Below are 22645 nucleotides of genomic sequence, written 5' to 3'. Positions count from 1 at the left end.
GGAAACATCTGCCCCTGAAATGTATTTCTCTAAAATGTAGATTACAGAGGTCAACCAGTTTATCAACATTCTAAGAACTGGCTGCTTTCTATAGTACAAAGATGTAGCTGAAAAAGCAAGATTAAGTGCATACCCTTAAAACCACAAGCAAAAAGCAGTTGGTTGAAGAGGAAAGACATTCAGAAAGAATATATTATGTCTAAAATAATTCAGCTGTAAACTCACTTGTGGTCTGCCACATGATTACAATAGGGGAAAGTCATGTGATACTTATATTCAGGAAACATTTATAGCAAACTTTTTTTCCCATATACATTTTAATAGTAAAGACTTTTTTTTCAAATTTAATAGTCAATAATCAAATGAAAACAAATTGAGCAAGTGCATCTTGCAGAATCTTTATTTAAAATGGTTTATGTATAAATTTCAGCTTAAATACTCTATATTATAAAATAGGCACAATAACAGATTAGTTAGGAAAATGTAGATGTAGAAATCTGTCAAAAGCCTAATTGAGTTGAATATTGCCAAATAGTTAACAATTACAATTTATTTTAGAGTGAGAGTTCAGACTCTTTAGGGAGCTTGCACGAAAGTGTAAGAAGGCTTGGTGATGTTACCGGTACGTAAGGAAAAATCTATCAATATTATTCTTATTAAAAGCTGCGTTTGCTATGAAGCACATAGTTTCCTCTTCTCATTGCCATTCTCCTTTTTTTCTGATTCCTTTCTGCATCAGACACTTATTGTCTCAGACAAAAGCCTGTCATAAAACATTTGTATATTTGGGGATCCTATGATCTACATAATTTCTAGAAAAGTTTCCTAGAAGGTCAAAATATACTGCATTGTAGGAAGGATTCTGATTGAACAGAACTTTCTTGACAATCCTGTGTAGGTAAAAAGTAGGAGAGACATACCAATGTAACATCAGTCAGTAAAATACATTGATTTTATATAAAAGCATATACACCACCCATCTTTTGCCATTTTGAGTATTTGCCATTATTATTACAATCATTGAATATGGTGTCTATCCTCATGAAACTTAAAAAAGCAAAATTTCAAAATAGAAATTGAATCTAAATATTAATCAATATTAATGATTAAATATTAACCTATCCACTGTAAGTTCTATATTGTGACAAGTTAATGTGAGCTCTAAGAAAATATTTATAGCTATAAGCATAGAGCCTTAGTCCAAAGCTCTTACTCTTTTTTGAGGAGAGGCATTTATAGGTACAAAGAAAAATATGTATGCATACAGTCAGAATTGAAGGGAGTAGGTTATCTTGGTAGGAAGCTTCAAAATCACATTTTATCAGAGGGTAAAAGAGTACTTTGCAAAGCTTCATTGAAACTGCAAGGTTTTCTATCAATATCAAAGTGTTTGGAGTTCATTACAAGGGAGTTAAAAAAATAAATATTTGCAAAAAGAAAATTCATCTAGAACCAAATGTTGTCTTAAATTTGAATAGAGAGCAATAAATTAAAAAAAATCAACAAAGAATGTTTGTTCCCGCTAACAATTCTTAAAGGAATTGTTTGGGTGAGTAATTTGGGGCATTGGAATTTTGCCTATAAATATACTATTTAATGTATAAAAATATTCTTTTAATTCTAGGAGGCTAGTAAAATTGTACTTTATGATGCAGCCATGCTGCTTCGAAATTTAGTAATAAATCTAATATATGGGAATGATATAAATAAAATATTTAAATTATAGGCCTCTCTGTAATAAAATTATTATTTTTTAAATTGTGGAAACATATTCCCAAAATTTTCCACCTTGATCCCTGGGGCATTTTGAGATATAAGGCTTTAAATATCTCTCCATTATGAAATCTTAAAGTTTAACATTAACGTACTTCTGAAAGTATTACTGGAAAGGAAATAGATTTTAGATTATTAGCTGTCTAGGTAATTTAAAATATTTCATGACAAGAAATACTAAGGTTATCATATTTGACTGCTATGAAAAGATATGTCTTACTATAGAACTCATATGAAAGCTTCAATTTCTGAAGCAAGTGATGGAAATAACTTCTTCATACTGAGGTTTACTATAGCTGGTTTAATGTTTCTAAATTGGGCCATCATAAGAGTTTTAGTCCTTTTACACTTCATCTGTAAATAGATCTTGAATTTGAAAAAAAACTCTTTAAGTATTATTTAGTGTTCCATCTGAACATAGAGGAAAAAAAAAATGTTCAGGCCTAAGAAATGTTGTGAATGCCATGTTAAAAACCTGGCATTTCTAAGATTTTTGTGAAATGCTTTAGTAAAGAGCAAGAAAGTTATGTTAAGATGTTTTTCATAAAGAAAAGAAAAAGAAGTTCTCTTTAATGTATGGGTGAACTAGAACTTTTTTGCATGTTTAAGGGTCTTAACAAACTCTTGAGCAAGGGAGTTCATTGTGTAATTATCATAGCACATTTAATCTGCTTTCCACCTATATTGTCAGTATTAGGATCAACATCAAAGTCCACATTTCCAAAAATATGTGGTTGATTTGCCTCCCTAAAAGTAACTGGGCTTGAGCCACTATGATGGCATAGTGTTTTCTTGAAGGCAACCTTGGTTTTTCAAAAGTATTATCTTGTCCTAAATTCCAAATTCTTCTGCAGGCTACCATTTATTTCCTTTTAGTCCTCTTCTTATATTGAGGAATAGAGATGGGAGTAGCATCTTTCATCTTCAATTTGGTCCTTAACCTCAATTCTAAGGCAACAACAAAAGAAATCTCTCTCCCTGTGCATGGCATGGTCCTTTACATATTTGAATAATTTAACTGATGTCCAATAGATAGGACGTGCACGCATTATCCTTGTTGCTATTTTTAAGCTTTCAGCTTTGTGATCTAAATCTCATACACTGCAATCTGGGAACAGACATTTATTTCATTGACCCAGATATATCACTTATTAAAGAAATTCACTGATAGATATGAAAGATCTATGTTTCTTTTTATTGTCCCCACACTAATTTGGCTAAGACCAAGGCTAAGACACATAGATGCATAAAAAATATTTTAAATACTCGTTGACCTTTTAGAGTTGTTAATTCCTTGATTTGGTTTTTGGTCATGGTAACTGCAACTAATTTCATGTCTTCTGAGATAGCATCATTTCAGGATTATTTCCAGAAATTTATTATTTTTCATAATGGTGACAAATACATTTATTTAATTAAATCTATATATTTTATGATGAAAAATACTGTTTCAAAGTAAAATGGAATAATTTGATTTTGTGGTTCCAAACGTTATCGTAGAGCAGAAGTTTTCAGTGTGGCTGAACTAGCAATAGTAACATTCTTGAGAACTTGTTAACCATGCAAAAATACTGGAGTCCACACCAGACTATGAATAAAAAACTCTAGGGGGTGGGGCCCAGCAATCTGTTTTAACAAACCCTTCAGGTGATTCTAATTAATGCCAAAGTGTAAGAATCACTGCTGGGAAAGATAATGAAAGCACTTAATTCAGAGATGGATAATCTTTTCTACCAAATTTCATGAGGGAAGCAAATTTATATATCCATGTTGTAATAAAACTTGGACAAAAAGGTTAAAGAATATATTGAGTACTGGAATTGGCCAGATTTGATTTGGTATTGTTCAGTGATTTAAAATTACTCAAAGATTTTCCCCTACACTCACCATACAAATATAAAATAGTAAGTTGGCATTTTTCAGTGTTTGAAATTGTTACCAGGAGAGGATGATTTTGAAGTCATTTCTAACTTTAGTTAGGAAGACCAAAGACAACCCTGATATCTCTAAATTAAGTCTAAATTAAATCAGACATAAAAGGCCATGGTATATTTTACTGTAGTCCTTAAATTATAATATAAAACTTAGAAGAGCACCTCTATGAAGGACGAAGCATTCAGATCTTAGAGCTGGAGTACCTCAACAGAATGTTCACATTTTTGAGATGTGGACATCTGCAGTAGCAAATGAACCCAAAGTAATATTTTATTGCTTTCATCTTACAAAAATAATGTGTATTTATCATAAAATGCATAAAAAATAAAAATACCACAGCTAATTTTACTTTGTCTATTCTCTTTATGATTAACAGTATATTTTTATCCTCCAAAAATTCATACGTTAAAGGCCTAACCTTCAACACCTTAGAATGTAACTGTATTTTTGAGAGAGCATCTTTAAAAAGATAATTAAGGTTAGATGATGAGACTGGGGCCTAGTCTAATATGACTGGTGTTCTTATAAGAGGAGGAGACCAGGTCAGGCACAAACACAGAGGGAAGAATATGTGAAAAGAGAGGGGGGAGAAAGTGGCCATCTACAAACCAAGGAGGGAACCCTCAGAAGAAACCAAACCTGTACACATCTTGATCTCAGACTTCTACCCTTCAGAACTGTGAAAAAATAAATTTCTATTGTTGAAGTCACCCAGTACATGAAACTATGTTATGGCAACTACAGCCAACTGATATTCACTATAGATTATTATAGCTACTCCTTCTTCTAAGACCATACATGGCTAGTTCTGGTTCCCTGGTGGATTTTTCTCCAGATGGAGCTGCCTGCCTTACTCTCATACCCTTTTTTGTTTTTCTTGTCGTGCTACTGACCTTTGCTTTGAATGCTCTTTGATCCTTTGCTCCCACTCACAACCCTCACATTACTTCTTAATCTGTACAGTCTTTGTTGCTCAAATTTTACATGTTATTTTCATTCATACTATTACTGCTTTTTTTTTTTTTTTGAGAGGGAGTCTTGATTCTGTCACCCAGACTGGAGTCCAGAGGCATGATCTTAGCTCACTGCAAACCTCCTAGGATCAAGCCATTCTCCTGCCTCAGCCTCCCAAGTAGCTGGGATTACAGGTGCCCACCACCAAGCCCAGCTAATCTTTGTATTTTTAGTAGAGACGAGGATTTCACCATGTTGGCGGGGCTGGCCTCGATCGAACTCCTGATCTTAGCTGAATTGCCAGCCTCAGCCTCCCAGCGGTCTGGAATTACAGGTGTGAGTCACTGCACCGGGCACACTGCTATTTTTTTGAACTAGTGCAAGCATCACCCTATAGGTTATACTTTCTCTAAGTATCTTCTAATTCTGACCTGGCCTCCAAAACTCAGGTAGCATGGGAATTATAAAACAGATGTCTGATTTATCTCATTCAATCACTCATCCTTCCTATTTTAGAGTTTAATTTAGAAGCAATGTTTATCCATCAGCGAACACATTATGATTCTAAATGCCCTAATATGGGATCACAATATTAAAAACTTCAGTTTCTTTCACTCCCTGACATGCTACATATGCTCAGACAGCTTAATGTACGAGTTTTTCTCTCCAACTGAAATAATTCATTTAACATTGTTAACATTGAATAGTGAACTGATTTATTTCCTTCCTTCCTCCTCTCCTTCCTTCCTTCTCCTCTCTTTCTCTCCTTTCTTTCTTTCTTTTTTTTTAATTTGAATAGAGTCTCACTCTGTCACCTTGGCTAGAGTGTGGTGGCTTCATCATGACTTACTGGAGGCTTAACCTAAGCAATCCTCCTGCCTGAGCCCCTGGATTAGCTGGGACTAGCAGAGTGTGCCACCATGGCCAGATAATTTGTGTGTGTGTGTGTGTGTGTGTGTGTGTGTGTGTGTGTGTGTGTGTATAGATATATAGATATATATAATATTGTATATACAGTAGAGACAGTGCTTTGTCATGTTTCCCAGGCTTGTCTTGAACTCCTGAGCTTAAGTGATCCACCTGCCTTGGCCTTCCAAAGTGCTTATGTTTCTTATATTGTTAGTTTAGAATCATGGAATTAGCACATTATAGAACTATACTGGACTTATCCAATGAAAAAAAACCTATAATGTATACAAGAACTATGTATTTTTTAGAGTTGATATGTTAAAAAATTTAAGACTGCCCTCCTAAAGGAAGTAAAGCTCCTTGCTGTCTTTATTAGCTAAAAAAATTGAGAACCATAGATAGTACCAACTTCAGTGGAGAAGCAGAGTATAGAAGCCAAGTAGAGGAGAGATTAAGACTAAATAAGAAAAATAATTGGGCACAGTGGCTCACGCTTGTAATCCCAGCACTTTGAGAGGCTGAGGCAGATGGATCACAAGGTCAGGAGTTCGAGACCAGCCTGACCAACATGGTGAAACCCTGTCTCTACTACAAATACAACAATTAGCTGGGCATGGTGGTGGGTACTTGTAATCTCAGCTACTTGGGAGGCGGAAGCAGGAGAATCACTTGAATTCTGGAGGCAAAGTTTGCAGTGAGCCAAGACCTTACCATTGCACTCCAGTCTGGGTGACAGAGCAAGAATCCATCTCAAAAAATAAAATTAATAAATAATAATAGTAATAATAATAATTGGTTTGGCAGCATATAGAGTTATGCTACCAAACAAATTATTATTACTATTATTATTTTTTATTTAGTGCTTTGAGATACCTTTATTTGATGGGCAACTGCTCAGGTTTAAGAACAACCCCATGAAGGTTGTATATAAGGTCTAACTTCATTGAGGATTTTTGTTTATTCCTCCGAATTGGAATAGAAAAAGGTAAAGAGACAATTTTCAAGCAAAAAGTCATTTTCCAGAGAAGGATCCTAGTTAGCTCAGATGTTTGAGTACCTTCTTTATTAAAATCTTGAGGGTTAGTGTTTCAAGTAGTTAAACAGGATCCCCTGAAATACAGATGTTTTCAGTCTGTAGAATCTAAAAGCAGGACTGAAACATTCAGTTGTTCAGGTTGTTTGCTGCACAGGGATGACTGGCTGAAAGAGGAAGGTAGCATTTTAAATCCAGCCCATATCTGCACATCAAGCTGTAATCTCTAGCACTGAGCTGCACCTTTTTTAATTCACATGAAGACTTTTTAGCAGTTTCCACATCCCTGTTAAAGGCAAGGCTTCGACTACCCTGATTATCAAATGCCACTGCTATTGACAACATGAATTGGCTAAATTCCAAAGACTAAGAATGACAGACATCTGCTTTTATGTAGAGAAGTGGGAGCATTCTATACCCAAGTTATAAGGTTTAGTTTAATAAAATTGTATTAATTAGAGACCTACTTTCCAGCACAATTAAAGCAAATAAACACTGCAGAGAGAAAGATAATAAATTGGGCCCAGGATTTATTTTTCTTGAAACTCATAAAATTGTATGTACAAGATTGGCATTTTTTAAGGTATACCAATTTATTTATATTTTCATTTGTGATGGAATAACAGTATACTTTATATAGAAATGAAAAACTTGGCCAGGCACAGTGACTCACACCTGTAAGCCCAGCACTTTGGAAGGCCGAGGTGGGTAGACTGCTTGAGCCTAGGAGTTTGAGGCTAGCATGGACAACATGGCAAAAATCCCATCTGTAGAAAAAATAAAAAATATTAGCCAGGTGTAGTGGTGAACATCTGTTGTCCAAGCTACTCAAGAGCCTGAGGCGGGAGGATTGATTGAGCCTGGGATATGTGAAGCTTCAGTGAACCATGATTACACCACTGCATTCCAACCTGGATGATAGACCAAGGCCCTATCCCAAAAAGAAAAGAAAAAAGAAAACTTGCTGTAGGCACCAAAATTTCCTCTGCAATCAATATCCACAGAACATCTACTTGTGATATCACAATACTAAATGAAAAGTCAAGTCTTAGTATAGATATCTTTTAATTGAAGACACTTGAACTTCTAAGGATGCTAACACATCTATGAATCAGGCCTGACTTCAGCGCATTTCAGTGAAAGCAAACTCACATCCTGTCTGCTTTTTAGAGCACGCTAATAAAAATATAAGGCTGGGATATTTAAAAAGTAGGAATTAATAATGGAAAAGAGGACACACTGTAAAGTAGAAAACACAGGTGATGTTGCTTTGTAGGTATGAGAATGGCCATGGAAGTTTGAGGTTGGAGAAGATAGAGACCCACAAACCTTGCTAGATAGGGAGAGAAAATAAGAAGTTGTATTGTTGAGTATGAAGACAATATGTATCATTACTATTTTACAGCTAAACATAAGAATACATTTTTATTTGATGTCCTACCTTGCAAATCACTCCTAATCCAGTGTTCAATTCTTCTGTTTTTCTTTATTAATGATAATGTACTTTCATAGAGTGCTTTGAGATCCTTATATAAAAGGTACTAAGTGCAAATTAATGTCATCTAAAAGCTGTCTTAATAACTTCATAAGCAAGAGTGGAATGGCTTCCAATTTAGTTCTAAATAGGTGTAAATCATTTCACATGAAGAACCAAGTGAATTAATTGCAGAAGAATAGTTCAGCATGCACCAAACCTATTAGGATACTTGAACACAGCTGCAACTCAGAGGATAAACTAGATTAGAATACTGTTTGTAGAAAATAGCAAATCGAAGCACTCTTTGAGGCAATTAACAAAATCAGAGCATCCTTTGAAGCAAATAAGCATGAAAAATGCCTTTTTTACTCTGATTTTTCCAAATGCCTAATTTTGCTACTGTCTTGAGTATGTTGGATTATGTTCAAAGCCTAACACAACAGAGTTTCTGCCATACAGATGAGATTTTGTTTTGATGTGAACTATTCAGCCACATCCAAATGCACATTTTCAACCATAGCAATGATGAATATGAACTATTACAGTAACACCCTCTACAGCTTGACTCACTGGTGGCATTACCCATCACAGTCTACTAATGTTTTTCCGTTTACTTGGAAAGAAGGAGGGATGTGAGTAGATAGAGAGGAAAACTAGAAAAAATAACAACAATAAAGGATGAATATTCTAACATATGTGCATGTAGATTAAAATGCACAATGTTTTTTGTGCATTATTTTAATTTTAAATAATTATGCTATGAATTAGGGAAGATGTTATTTTCCTATGTTTTAAAGAGAGTGAAGAATACTTCATTTACATTAACTGGTCCAGGGTCATATAGTGAGCCAGTTGCATGTCAGGAACTTAACCTAATGTTTTTATTCCAAAACATTTTCACTATCCCATGCCACAATAAAATTTCTCTCTTTAAAAATTTAGTTTCATCACCTGATATTTTAGCTACTTTACACTGCAAAATAACCCTTAGAGATAATGTCCTTCCATGGGTTTTATGTAATTCATATATGTATTTACATATTTAAATATGCTTTCCAAGCCCCAAACTCAAATTAGTTTGCAAACATAAATGTTATTCAAACAGATAAATGAACTTTTCTATTATAATCAAACAAAAACCTCAAAATACCCTATTTGTCCTTTTTTTGCTACATCTTTAGGGAGTCAGCTTCAACATACCTCCTAATTTCCAGTTTTACAGTTTAGGAATTGAGTGGTAGAGCAAGAAAGAGTATGTCTGAGTCATCAAATATAGGTCATTTTGTTTTTGAGTGTGAAACATCTGTGAAGTCTAAGGGTAGTACAGGTTTCACTAACTCCCTATACCATTTTCAGTAAGAAAAATAAACAAATCAAGTATAAAGATAGAGAATAACAATGTCCACATGGCAACAAAGAAGAATGAGCATTTGCGGTAATGTTGGCTATTTACCATCAGAATCTTCAGTGCCATCAACTGTTGCCTACTTTTGTTTTGGGTTCCACACAACTGCTCTTCTCAGCAGTGTGGCCAGAAGCTTATTATTGGAATTTGAAATGAATCAAACTTATATCTAAATGTGCTAAACTATCTGGTGGCCTTAAAACATTTCTAATTTTCAGTGACTTCAAATAATCAAGTTTTATTTTTTGCTCATGTTGTATGTTCAACATGATGAACAGAGGAGCTTTGATCATCATGGTCACTGAGAGATACAGGATGACAGAGCAGCCACGATATGCTTTGGTGGAGGGAAAAGGGAGAGCGCCTTAGAGGCTCTCCACCTACACAGGGAGTGGTATGCATCACTTCTGCTCACAACACTCCTTTGTTCATTATACCTCCAGGACCCCTTGTAACTGGCTTGTCAGAGAAATACGTGGTGAACAGAGTTAATGTCTACAACACAATACTACTTAGTCTATGGGACCATGTCTTAGAAAACCTAAAACTAAAGACCAGAAGTTAATTCAACAGAATGTATCAAAACCACCTCAGAAAAGCATAGCTTACCATTTAGTTGTCCTTAGAGGGAAACATCACTGGCTTCCTGCATGTAACACATCTTCAAAGCAAGTTTTAGATAGTATTTAATCATAATATTATCATAAGGTTAATTTAGAAACTTTTAAGCAATTGAATGGACTATAGTTGTTCACCAATTTTATGACATCTCCTATGTTGTTGTCATTTATTTTTATTTCTGCTGTATTATTTAGGTGGCCAGAGTACTGAATTTTATAGACTGCACAGCCTAAAAGTCCAAGGTTGGTCTGCTGAGAGTATACGATTCTGTGCAAGCAATATTAAGAGGTTCTCTACTTCCCATAATTCTTCTCAGAAAGGATAAATTGATATTTCAGTTAATCTCAAATAGAAATTGATTATTTGTGCTCAAGTTGCTGGAAGCCTCAATTCATGAATGAGCCCTAATAGAAAAAACGATCCTAGATAGGTAGTACAGAGAGTAGGTTTCTTCTGAAACAAAGAACCAATATATCTGTGTCTCAATAAAAACTATTTTGTTGACAGTAAAGAAGGTGAAAATAATTTGATTCAAACTTTCATTACCTGTTTCAGAATCAATTTAACTAGTGCAAATCAGTTTAACTTGTTATGTATTGATATGCCAAGATAAAGCATGCTGTTTCATGACTAACAACAAATGTTCAATGTGTATAGGATGTATGCTACTGACAGGGCTGCTTAATATACATTTCACTCGAGTGAACATTAAGTGACAACAACTGGGATGCCACATGAAAAAGTGGCTAGAAATCACTCTTATATTGACTTTTCTCATGATACTTAAAATGGTGTGATAAGAGGGGACTTAACAAGACAAAATTATCCTCAAACATGGTAGTTTACACAAAAAGTCTATTAGAAATGCTGTCCTATTGATTTTAAATCCGAAGAACTATTGGAATTTCTGAGATGAGACCTTCCAAAATGAATACGTCACTCACTTCTGAGATCAACCCTAAGGCTGTGTCTTTTTACATCTCAACATAATATGTCACCTGCATTAGTGAGCCTACATAAGTGTCTCTTTACAAGATATATTCTGCACTCCCAAGTCACCGAAACATTGGTGATAAATAGGATGTTTGATATTCTTAACACACGATAGAGAAAAACCTCAAAGACAGAGGAGAACTTCTGCTCAGCTCCTCTGCTTAATGTGATCCTGCAATAGAATTTAACTTCTATTTAGGCTTGCTTCTCACAGCTCTGCTATCCCCAGGTATTCATATGAAAGCTGAGATTCTTTCAGACAAAATATTCTAGGCTTCAGGGTGAATTTTCAAAACTCTGCTAAGGCAAGACACATACAAAATCTTTCAGTTTATTGCATTTTAGGTGTATGTTGGCTCTGCAGAGTTTTGAATATTCACCCCTTCAGGTTAGCGCATTCATTAAAAAAACATCTCATGAGTGTGATATGAACTCAAATTTGAGCACACAGATTTGAATGAATAAAAAGACACTTACAGAGCCAGATAATGGTCACATTCATAGGTCTATGATTTTTCAACCTAGCCCTAGGCCAACATAATTTCACACAGTGTAACAGAATGAATAATAAAACTATTACCTAATCTTTAATACATTACAATATCAAATTCTGGAATTAGGACTATGAGTCAGCTATACTTAACTGCACTCCCCACCCACAAGCTGTTATTATAGTGCAGGTAAAGTGTAAATTTAATATAGGCCAGTTTTTTTTTTAATGTCATCAACCAATTTCTAAATTTTAAGATATTTGTCTTTGAGGAGTGGTCGTTTTTTTCAAACTAGTATTTCTTACTTCATCAATATCCAGGGTAGAATCCACTGATTATTTCTATAACTATAAATTGCATACCCTAACATAACTATGTTGTGTTGGGGTTCAAGGGAGCCCTCAGTTCCCCTGAGAGGACGTTTCTCCAGGTTCTTGGTCTATCACTCCTCAAGAATGGGAGAGACCAGAGCAGTGTGCAGTAAATGCTGGACTCAAAAGTGTAGAAAGTGATTAATTAGCCAAAGAGAAACAGGAGAAGGAAGGAGAAAGAAACAGCTAGCTCTCACAGTGAGTGAGAGAAGGAAAAGCCGCTCTCACACTGAGTGAGAGAAGGAAAAGCCGCTCTCACACTGAGTGAGAGAAGGAAAAGCCGCTCTCACACTGAGTGAGAAGGGCTCCCAGAGAGGGAAAACCAGAGAAGGAAAACTCCTCTCACACTGAGAGAGAGAATCCAGAAAGAAGGAACCCAGGAGAGGAAAGCAGCTTCCACACTGGATGGAAGGGAATAGAGAGAGATGGAGTTTAGTCGTGGAAGACAGGCTTCCACGAGAATGTATGGAAGGGGACTCCAGAGGGGAAATCCGAGAGAGACAGAGACTGCTTCCACGAAGGAGGGTTTGTGGAAGGGGACCCAAACATGGAGTCTGAAGGGGTGTGGAAGAAGGGGACTTTTAACCAGGGAGGAAGCCCCACCTTCTCTAAGACCCTGGGCCAATGAAAGGAGTTCCTTAGAACTTCCGCTGGAGTGATTGACTTTTGACCCTTTCCCGTGCCCAGGAAAATTAAAACAGAAATCGTTAAATCTCCCCGATGGAAAGAAATGGGAGGTGGGCATGGAGCTGGGAAGTTCTTGTCCTTAAAACTGTACCCCCTCGTGGACCCGGTAAGAGAATACATTCCCTCAATTATGTATTAATTATTTTAATTCCTCAGATAAAAATATGTATTTTAAAAATTGTAGCTTTTTGTAGCCGGCCTTTGTCAATATTACATTCTGATATCTGAAAATGTTTAAAGCAAGTGATGTGGTTTGACTGTCCTAATACTTTCAGGATGTTCAGTTTATAAACACTTTATAAAAGTTATTCAGGCTGGGCACAGTGGCTCACGCCTGTAATCCTAGCACTTCGAGAGGCCGAGGTGGGTGGATCACCTGAGGTCAGGAGCAGCCTGGCCAACATGGCAAAACCCTGTCGCTACTGAAAATACAAAAATTAGCTGGGCTTTGTGGCACATGCCTGTAATCCCAGCTACTCAGGAGGCTAAGGTAAGAGAATCGATTGAACTTGGGAGGCCGAGGTTGCGGCTGCAGTGAGCTGAGACGGTGCCACTGCACTCTAGCCTGAGCGACAGAGGGAGACTCCGTCAAAAAAAAAAAGCTATCCAAACCTGTTTAAGCAACTTATTACTATATACTATATAGTAAGACCGCTTTTAAATATCACAGATTATCAGAAAAATGCTGGTATTTTCCATGTTATTAATTGGAGCAATTATTTTCTTATGATTTGAATATTTACACCATATTACTGTTATTATGTTTTAATATTTGTCTGTACAAATATTGTGGGCAAATTTCCAATTTCTACTCTGTTTAGCTAGTTTTTCCATGATACTCTATTACCTCAAAATAACAAGCCTTGTGTAGGACCGTCAATGTTATCTAGCACTCAGTATCCATCACATTAAATAAATGTGAGACTAATAGCATTTCCCTTATGGACTATCTGTCTGTTTTCCAGGATTTTGGTAAGGTAATCACATTTGCCTGCTAAATTTTTCATTGAGATTTATTTTAAACTTTATAGCTCTATTTTAGTATTTTTGGCCATTTCATAATTATTCATTTATTTTTTCATAATAGTATAGCTTTAACTTATAGGCTCACTATATTTGTCTGTATTTATCAGTTCAGCTCTTTGTATAATCAAAGTTTTGAGGACTTGTATTAGTTGACTTAAATAACTCATTTACTTAACTTCATCTAGAATTCCTTTCTCTCTTCTATTCATCCATTTGCCTAGTATTTACCTAATAACAGTTTTAATCCAGATACTTGGTCCTGAATATTAATTTATGAACAAGTTAAAGAAGGATTCTGCCTTCATAGAAAATAAACAGGTAAAAGATGCAAATAAACAAATTACCGTTTTTGGTGTAGTGTAGGGAACACAGAGTATGTTTGAGAACTCTCAGGAGGTGTTCCTAACTAGGATTTTGGAATTGAGGATGCATTCCTAGGAGAAATTGAGATTGTAAATCATGAAGGTTTAAGACGAAAGAGCCTTACAAAGGGCCTGTCTTCCAGTGTGTGCATACATATTGAGGGTAAGGGGTATTTGAGGGGAAAGTGGGGAGGAAGAGGGTGATTAGATTAGTGAGAGAGGAAAGAAGGAATATAAAGTGCAGACATACGTGAGGAGAAGTGTGTTTCAGAAATAAGATATAGCTTTCAATACACTAGAAGCAGTTTGATATAATTAAGATAATATTAGAAAGTGCCTAGAAAGGTAGTTGGTAACAAAGTGCATTTTCCATGAAGTAAAGTTAAGCTTAAGAGGCCCTTTTTTGTATGAACAGCTTGCAAGTTCCTGGAGGTGACTTCAGCGAAGTATTCATATGAATATAAATCCATGTATATATGTATGTATGTATGTATTCTATCTCTATCTATCTTATCTATGTATCTATCTGTCTATTTATGTATCTAATTAAAGGTGAGGTATGCTACCTCAGTTGTTTAAGATGGCTCTTTCTTTTTACCCTTTTCCTGTGTTAGATGACATCAGAGTGGCCACTTAAAAGGAAATTGATTTGGAGATTCCTTTGATTGAGGCTTAGTGGGATTTTTAAATGTAATTCAGTTGTTTCTATGTATAGTAGTTACTTTCAATTTAATCCCATGAGAATATTTTCCATTTGTATGAGTCACAAATGGGAATATTGTGCTAAGTAATGAAGAGTAGCAGATTTGAAAAGCACACAGGCAAGATTTGTATTTCTTGCTGGTTAGACATGGTATACTGACATTGACAGAGATTATATAAAGAAGTTACATGTTCCACTACAAGGAAGTCATTGACCATAAATTATTTAATTGTGTCCTCAATTTAAAGAGCAAAGACTTGATACCAAACAGGTCATATTCGATAGAAAACTAATAGAGTTTTTCCAAAATTGATATTAATCCTAAAATAGTTTCTGTACAAAATCAATGATGAATTGGTGTGCCGTAATATATTTTCCCAAATTAATAATAATAAAATTAAATTTGAACAGTGTTGTTAAGAGGAAATGAAACATAATCTTGATCCTCTCTCTAAAGAAAATGATATTATGAAGTAACTCATGTTAAGAGGCAAAGAATACCTAGTTACGTCATAGAAAATAAGTATTGTGGAGGTTGGTGAGCCACTTAATAAATATACGATATAATATTTTATATTTTTGATATTTTTATATCACTCTGATTTTAAAATTCTATATTTGATTTTGGTCAGCTCTCTATTTCATTGTACAGCAATTCTAATCATGGCAGTCTTTGTTGACATATCAGTCTCTCAAACACCAAAGGGGACCCTTACTTAATTTGAGCAAATTTAAAATATTATAAGACAGCTATTAATGACATTTTTAGTATTTATATCTATAATGTAAACCCCAATTCTATTCCAGTAGATTTGAATTCCCTCATACAAGGGATAATGTGTCTTTTTTTTATTTGAGACGGAGTCTTGCTCTTTCGCTCAGGTTAGAGGTGCAATGGCATGATCTCAGCTCACTGCAAGCTCCACCTCCCAGGTTCAAGCAACTCTCCTGCCTCAACCTCGTGAGTAGCTGGGATTACAGGCGCGGGCCACTACACCTGGCTACTTTTTGTATTTTTAGTAGAGATGGAGTTTCACCATGTTGACCACACTGGTCTCAAACTTCTGAACACAAGTGATCTGCTCATCTAGGCCTCCTAAAGTGCTGGGATTACAGGTATGAGGCACCATACCCAGCCAGGATAATGTATCTTTCAGTATTTTCCCTTTCTAAGGCGTAATAATATTCATACTTATATGATAATCTTTATCCCTCACAAATTACTTTCATCTGCACTGTTGCATTTAATCATAATAACAAAAAGGAAGTAGGGATATTCCCACTTTTTGGAGATGGAAACTGCAGTTTGGAGACGTTAAATAACTTATCAAATTTATAGCCCTTGGCATAGAACCTTTCTTATCTTCTGACACTGTATCCAGAGAGCATCACATTATACTATCACTTCTTACCACATTTCTTTATAAAACATACAACAGCTGTTAAGATGTGCTAGATTTTACCTTATTAATCTATCTACTGATCATGAAACCAACTACAAGCTAAACATAAAAGTAACCCTGTCCTCTCAGAAAGAATCTGTAACTACCAGTAAGGATGATGGAATTACTACACAGTAGCATATTTAAAGAATCAAAATATTGGGAAAAATATTTGCTGAAGCAATTTAATATCACAATTATTATAATTAAAATGAGAAAAACTTTATACAGTCAGATATGTCATTATTTAAAGTACAGCTTACATTATTCATAATAGCTATTGCCTTTTATCATTTTTTAAATATTGAAATGCTAAAAGAATTAAATGGTTGGGAACGTGTCTGGTCTTCATTATTATTTGATTAGCCTATTCTTCCTGACATTATAATAGATTAATATGATATGTTATGGAACATCATGTCAAAAACAATTCCAGTACTTCCTCTGAAGCCAGAATTCCTTTTATAAATTGCTAATGGTCTACTTAAAAGGGATTTTACTGTTCTTCTTATGTTTCTTAGTTGTAATTATTCAATTAGAGATTTTTAAATTATTCAAGTAGATTTTTCTGTAACCCAAGTAAGAGTACTGTTGACATTTTACTTGCCTCTTTTCCTTCTTTATTAACCTTACCTTTAAGTAAAGGGAAAGTTGTCTTCTGCTGCAGCCTTTTTTTGTGTTTGTTCTTATGGTTGAAAGTGAAGGTATTTCAAACCAGAATTGGGAAAGTTGTAGTATACTTTAAATGTTGGCATTTTAAAGATAACATAGTCAACACAGAAGAAAAATGGACTATAATAATATTGTTCATAAGACATGTCTAAGATGTGTATATCTTTGTTTAGTACAGGAAACAGAACCCCCACTCAAGATATTTTAAATCCAAATAGATTTTGTTATTAGCAAAAATAGTTCTTTATTGTTATGTATGAGTCATAAATGGGAAACAAATGCACACACAAAATGTTAATATGATATTCATAGAATGCAATGACATTCATATATATATATATATATACTTTAAATTCTGAGATACATGTGCAGAATGTGCAGGTTTGTTGCATAGTTATACACATGCCATGGTGGTTTACTGCACCCATCAACCTGTCATCTACATTAGGTATTTCTCCTAATGCTGTCCCTTCACTAGCTCCTCATCCACCAACATGCCCTGGTGTGTGATGTTCCCATCCATGTGTCCATGTGTTCTCATTGTTCAACTCCTACTTGTAAGTGAGAACATTTGGTATTTGTTTTTTGTTCCTGTGTTAGTTTGCTGAGAATGATGGTTTCAAGCTTCATCCATATCCCTGCAAAGGACATGAATTCATCCTTTTTTTTATGGCTGCATAGCATTCCATGGGGTATATGTGCCACATTTTCTTTATCCAGTCTATCATCGATGGGCATTTGTGTTGGTTCCAAGTCTTTGCTATTGTGAATAGTGTCGCAAGAAACATATGTGTGCACGTGTCTATCCAAATAGATTTTTATACAAGGAATTAGGTGCTTACACAATTGTTAGAGAAACTCTACTAAAGGCCTTCAGTCATGGCTAGGAAAATTTTTTAGATCTGATTTACTGTGTAGCTAAATAAGTAAGATGGCAAGCAAGAGGCCACTGAAAAATTCTAATCATTTCATCCTTCTTACTGATTTCTGCATTTTATTCAGCATGTAATCTGACCTTGAACTTATCTTCATTGAGAAACTGTCCTCTCTAAAAACTGTCTCACTAAACTGTTCTTAGTTTATACCTCTTTTCTTACAAAACAGCCTTTACATTTCCTTTCTTTCTCCATGAGTGCCTAAATCAGAAACCTGATAGGACACTGTTTTTTTTTTTTTTTGTTTCTCATATGATATTCAAGCTTCTATGTAAAGCCATGTGCATAGAGAGCATTGTATAAATAATGAATAATAATATTTATGTCCTTCAGGGGATGACTGAAAACTTTTCTGCTTTAATTGAGCTCTTCTGTTTGTGTTTTTGATGTTTTATTTATTGTGTGCTTATCGGAGGATTTTTATGTTTATTGTTGTGGTTCCTGTTCTATTTTGGCCCTGAAAATAGCTCCTGTCATGTGTTGCCCTTTTCTTTGGAATTTTGTTTAATTTCTGTCAACTGAAGGTGCTTTGAAGGCTGGAGGGCACTTAATGTCAATAAATTAAGGATATAAAAAATGCCATCTGCCACCTTTTCACCTACTATACAACATTTATCAATGTATCAGGAAAAATTACTTTAGTCACCATTCTCTTACCGAGAAATTTATTTTCTCGTTTTCCTCTGATGACCTTCTAATTTTTAGGTGTAATCAGATTGCAGTGAAAGCCAATAAATTACATATGATATTATTAAGTTTAAACTCTAGCAATTGCTAGACCATTCAGACAATGGGACATTGTTCTTTGAGATTAAGTGGGAATTGGGACAAACCTTCCTTATGGAGTTCATCAGGGACCAAGAACTGCATGCCTGCATGCTCCACAGTAGAATAAGCTGTACAGTCTTAACAACTGCAGATCACTTAGCATGAGGGATGCCCAGAGGCAAGACCATGAAACCTGTGGACCCAGGTGACCTCTCGCTAAGAGAGCCCCCTGACAACCATGTGGGGAATTTACCAATAAGTACTGCCCATCATCTCTAAGGGAGAAAATATAACTTACTGCCACATAAACAAATTTCTAGTCATAGAGATATGACATAGTATATGAATTCTGATGTGTAACTTTGGGAATGCTTACTTTGGTGAGTTTCAGTTTTATTATCTATAAAGCATGAAAATAACACCAACTTAAATTGTTATAGAAGGATTTAATAAGATAACATGTATAAACTAATTAACACAATAGTAAATGTTAAGAAATGATATGTTAATATTCTATTAATAGGGACAGTCCTCTTGTTCATTATGTGTAATCAACAATTTGGGTGGATGCCAGACGACTCAAAATTATATTCGCTAAGGGGCTCAGAAACACTGGTACTTTCTATTCCCAAATGAGGTGGAGCCATCTGCTTTGGAAACTTAATAACTGTGTTTAGGAACTCTAATTGAAATGAAGAGAAGTATTGTCCAGTATTATCTTTTCTAATTACTTGTGTATTCAAATATCTTTTTTCTTCAACTTTTATTTAAAATACTGGGGTACTTGTGCAGCATGTGAAGTTTTGTTACATAGGTAAATGTATGCCATGGTGGTTTGGTGCACAGATCAACTCATCACCTGAGTATTAAGCCCAGCATTGATTAGCAATTCTTCTTGTTCTTCCTCCCAGGACTCCCCCAGCAGGTCCCAGTGTGTGATCTCATCAGTCATCTTCCACTTATATAAGAACATGTAGTGTTTGGTCTTCTGTTCCTTCATTAGTTTGCTGACAATAATGTCTTCCAGCTCCATACAGGTCCCTTCAAAGGATATGATCTTGTTCCTTTTCATGGCTGCATGGTATTTCATGGCATATATGTACCACATTTTATTTATCCAGTCTGTCATTGATGGACATTTGGGGTGATTCCATGTCTTTGCTGTTGTGAATAGTGCTGCAATGAATGCACGCATATATCCTTTTTTTTTTTTGAGATGGAGTTTCACTCTGTCACCTAGGCTGTATTTCAGTGGCATGATCTTGGCTCACTGCAACCTCCACCTCACAGCTTCAAGCAGTTCTCTGCCTCAGCCTTCCAAGTAACTGGGATTACAGGCACCTGCCACCACACCCAGCTATTTTTTTTTGGTATCTATGTGTGTGTGTACATATATATATATATATATATATATATATATATATATATATAATTTTTTAACTTTACTTTAGGTTCTGGGGTACATGTGTAGGTCATGCAGAGTTGTAGCATAGGTGCTAACGAGGTGGTTTGCTGCCTCTGTTCTCCCTTCATCTATATCCAGCATTTCTTCCCATGTTATCCCTCCCCACCCTCCCTACCCACTGCTGTCCCTCCTCTAGCCTCCCCCACAACTGCCCCCTGTAAATGATGCTCCTCTCACTGACTCCACATGTTCTCATTGTTCAACATCAGTGAGAACATGCAGTGTTTGGTTTTCTGTTCTTGTGTCAGTTTGCTGAGAATGATGGTTTCCAGATTCATCCAAGTCCCTACAAAGGACACAAACTCATCCTTTTTAATGGCTGCATAGTATTCCATGGTGTATATGTGCCACATTTTCTTTGTCCAGTCTATCATCGATGGGCATTTGGGTTGGTTTCAGGTATTTGATATTGTAAACAGGGCCACAAGGAACATACAAGTGCATGTGTCTTTATAATAGAATGATTTATAGTCCTTTGGATATATACCCAGTAATACCCAGTAATGGGATTGCTGGTTCAAATGGAATTTCTGTTTCTAGGTTCTTGAGGATCACCACACTGTCTTCCACAATGGTTGAACTAATTTACACTCCCACCAACTGTGTAAGAGTGTTCCTATTTCTCCACATCCTCTCCAGTATCTGTTGTCCAGATTTTTTAATGATCACCATTCTAACTGGCATGAGATGATACCTCAATAAAGTTTTGATTTGCATTTCTCTAATGACCAGTGATGATGAGCATTTTTTCATATGTTTTTTGGCATCATATATGTCTTCTTTTCAGAAGTGTCTGTTCATGTCCTTTACCCACTTTTGAATGGGTTTGTTTGTTTGTTTCTTGTAGATCTCTTCTAGTTCTTTGTAGATTCTGGATATTAGCCCTTTGTCAGATGGGTAGATTGCAAAAATATTTTCCCATTCTGTTGGTTGCAGGTTCACTCTAATGATTGTTTATTTTGCTGTAAAGAAGCTCTGCAGTTTAATTAGATCCCATTTGTCTAACTTGGCTTTTGTTGCCATTGCTTTTGGTGTTTTAGTCATGAAGTCCTTGCCTATGCCTATGTCCTGGATGGTTTTGCCCATGTTTCCTTCTAGAGTTTTTACGGTGTTGAGATTTATGTTTAAATCTTTAATCCATCTGGAGTTAATTTTCGTGTAATGTGACAGGAAGGGGTCCAGTTTCTGCTTTCTGCACATTGCTAGCCAGTTGTCCCAACACCATTTATTAAACATTGATTCCTTTCCCCATTACTTGTTTTTGTCAGGTTGTCAAAGATCAGATAGTTGTAGATATGTGGTGTTGCATCGAGGTCTCTGTTATGTTGCATTGGTCTATGTCTCTGTTTTGGTACCAGTACCATGCTGTTTTTTTAACTGTAGCCTTGTAGTATAGTTTGAAGTCTGGCAGTGTGATGCCTCTGGCTTTGTTCTTTTTGCTTAGGATTGTCTTGGCTATTCGGGCTCTCTTGTGGTTCCATATGAAGTTTAAAGTGTTTTTTTCCAGTTCTGTGAAGGTCATTGGTAGCTTGATGGGGATAGTGTTTAATATATAAATTACTTTGGGCAGTATGGCCATTTTCACAATATTGATTCTTCCTAACCATGAGCATGGGATCTTTTTCCATCTGTTTGTGTCCTCTCTTATTTCGTTGAGCAGTGGTTTGTAGTTCTCCTTGAAGAAGTCCTTTACATCCTTTGTTAGTTGCATTACTAGGTATTTTATTTTCTTTGTAGCAATTGTGAGTGGGAGTTTGCTCTTGATTTGGCTCTCTGTTTGTCTGTTATTGGTATATAAAAATGCTTGTGATTTCTGCACATTGATTTTGTATTCAGAGACTTTGCTGAAGTTGCTTATCAGTTTGAGGAGATATTGGGCTGAGACAATGGGGTCTTCTAAATATACAAACATGTCATCTGAAAATAGAGACAGTTTGACAGCCTCCTTTCCTAATTAAATACCCTTTATTTCTTTTTCTTGCCTGATTCCTCTGGCTAGAAGTTGCAATCACTTATTAAATAGGAGTGATGAGAGAGGGCATCCTTGTCTACTGCCTGATTTCAAAGGGAATGCTTCCAGCTTTTCCCTGTTCAGTATAATATTGGCTGTGGGTTTGTCATAAGTAGCTTTTATTATTTTATGATATATTCTGTCGATACCTTGTTTATTGAGAGTTTCTAGCATAAAGCGCTGTTGAATTTTGTTGAATGCCTTTTCTTCATCTACTGAGATAATCAAGTGGTGTTTGTCTTTGGTTTTGTCTATGTGATGGATTACATTTATGGACTTGCATATTTTGAACTAGCCTTGCATCCTTGGGGTGAGGCCTAATTGATCATGATGAATAATCTTTTTGATATACTGCTGTACTGGGTTTGCCAGTATTTTATTGAAGATTTTTGCATCTATGTTCATCATGCATATTGGCCTGAAATTTTCTTTTTTAGTTTAGTCTCTGCCTGGTTTTGATATCAGGATGATGTTGGTCTCATAAAATGAGTTAGGGAGGATTCCCTCTTTTTGTATTGTCTGGAATAGTTTCAGAAGGAATAGAGCCAGCTGCTCTTTTTAAGTCTGGTAGAATTTGGCTGTGAATCTGTCTGGATCTGGACTTTTTTGTTG

General features: G+C 35.6%; 1 protein-coding gene across 7 annotated transcripts in view; it reads left to right on the top strand.

Moving 5' to 3' along the window:
- NEGR1 (neuronal growth regulator 1) overlaps positions 1–22645 on the top strand; it is a 925952-nt gene that overhangs the window by 413154 nt on the left and 490153 nt on the right. The window contains exon 1 of one of the 7 annotated variants that reach the window (XM_078332241.1): positions 12657–12755. The exons of the other annotated variants lie outside the window; for them this stretch is intronic. Coding sequence (XP_078188367.1) covers positions 12683–12755 — 73 coding nt within the window. The 5' untranslated portion in view covers positions 12657–12682. Of the gene's footprint in view, positions 1–12656; positions 12756–22645 lie in introns of those variants that run through there. 7 annotated transcript variants of the gene reach the window in all.

Source organism: Callithrix jacchus, chromosome 7, assembly GCF_049354715.1.
Source record: "Callithrix jacchus isolate 240 chromosome 7, calJac240_pri, whole genome shotgun sequence".
Classification (NCBI taxonomy): Eukaryota; Metazoa; Chordata; class Mammalia; order Primates; family Cebidae; genus Callithrix; species Callithrix jacchus.
Note: the sequence above shows the minus strand (reverse complement) of the source record. Positions and strands in the feature narration are given on the sequence as shown.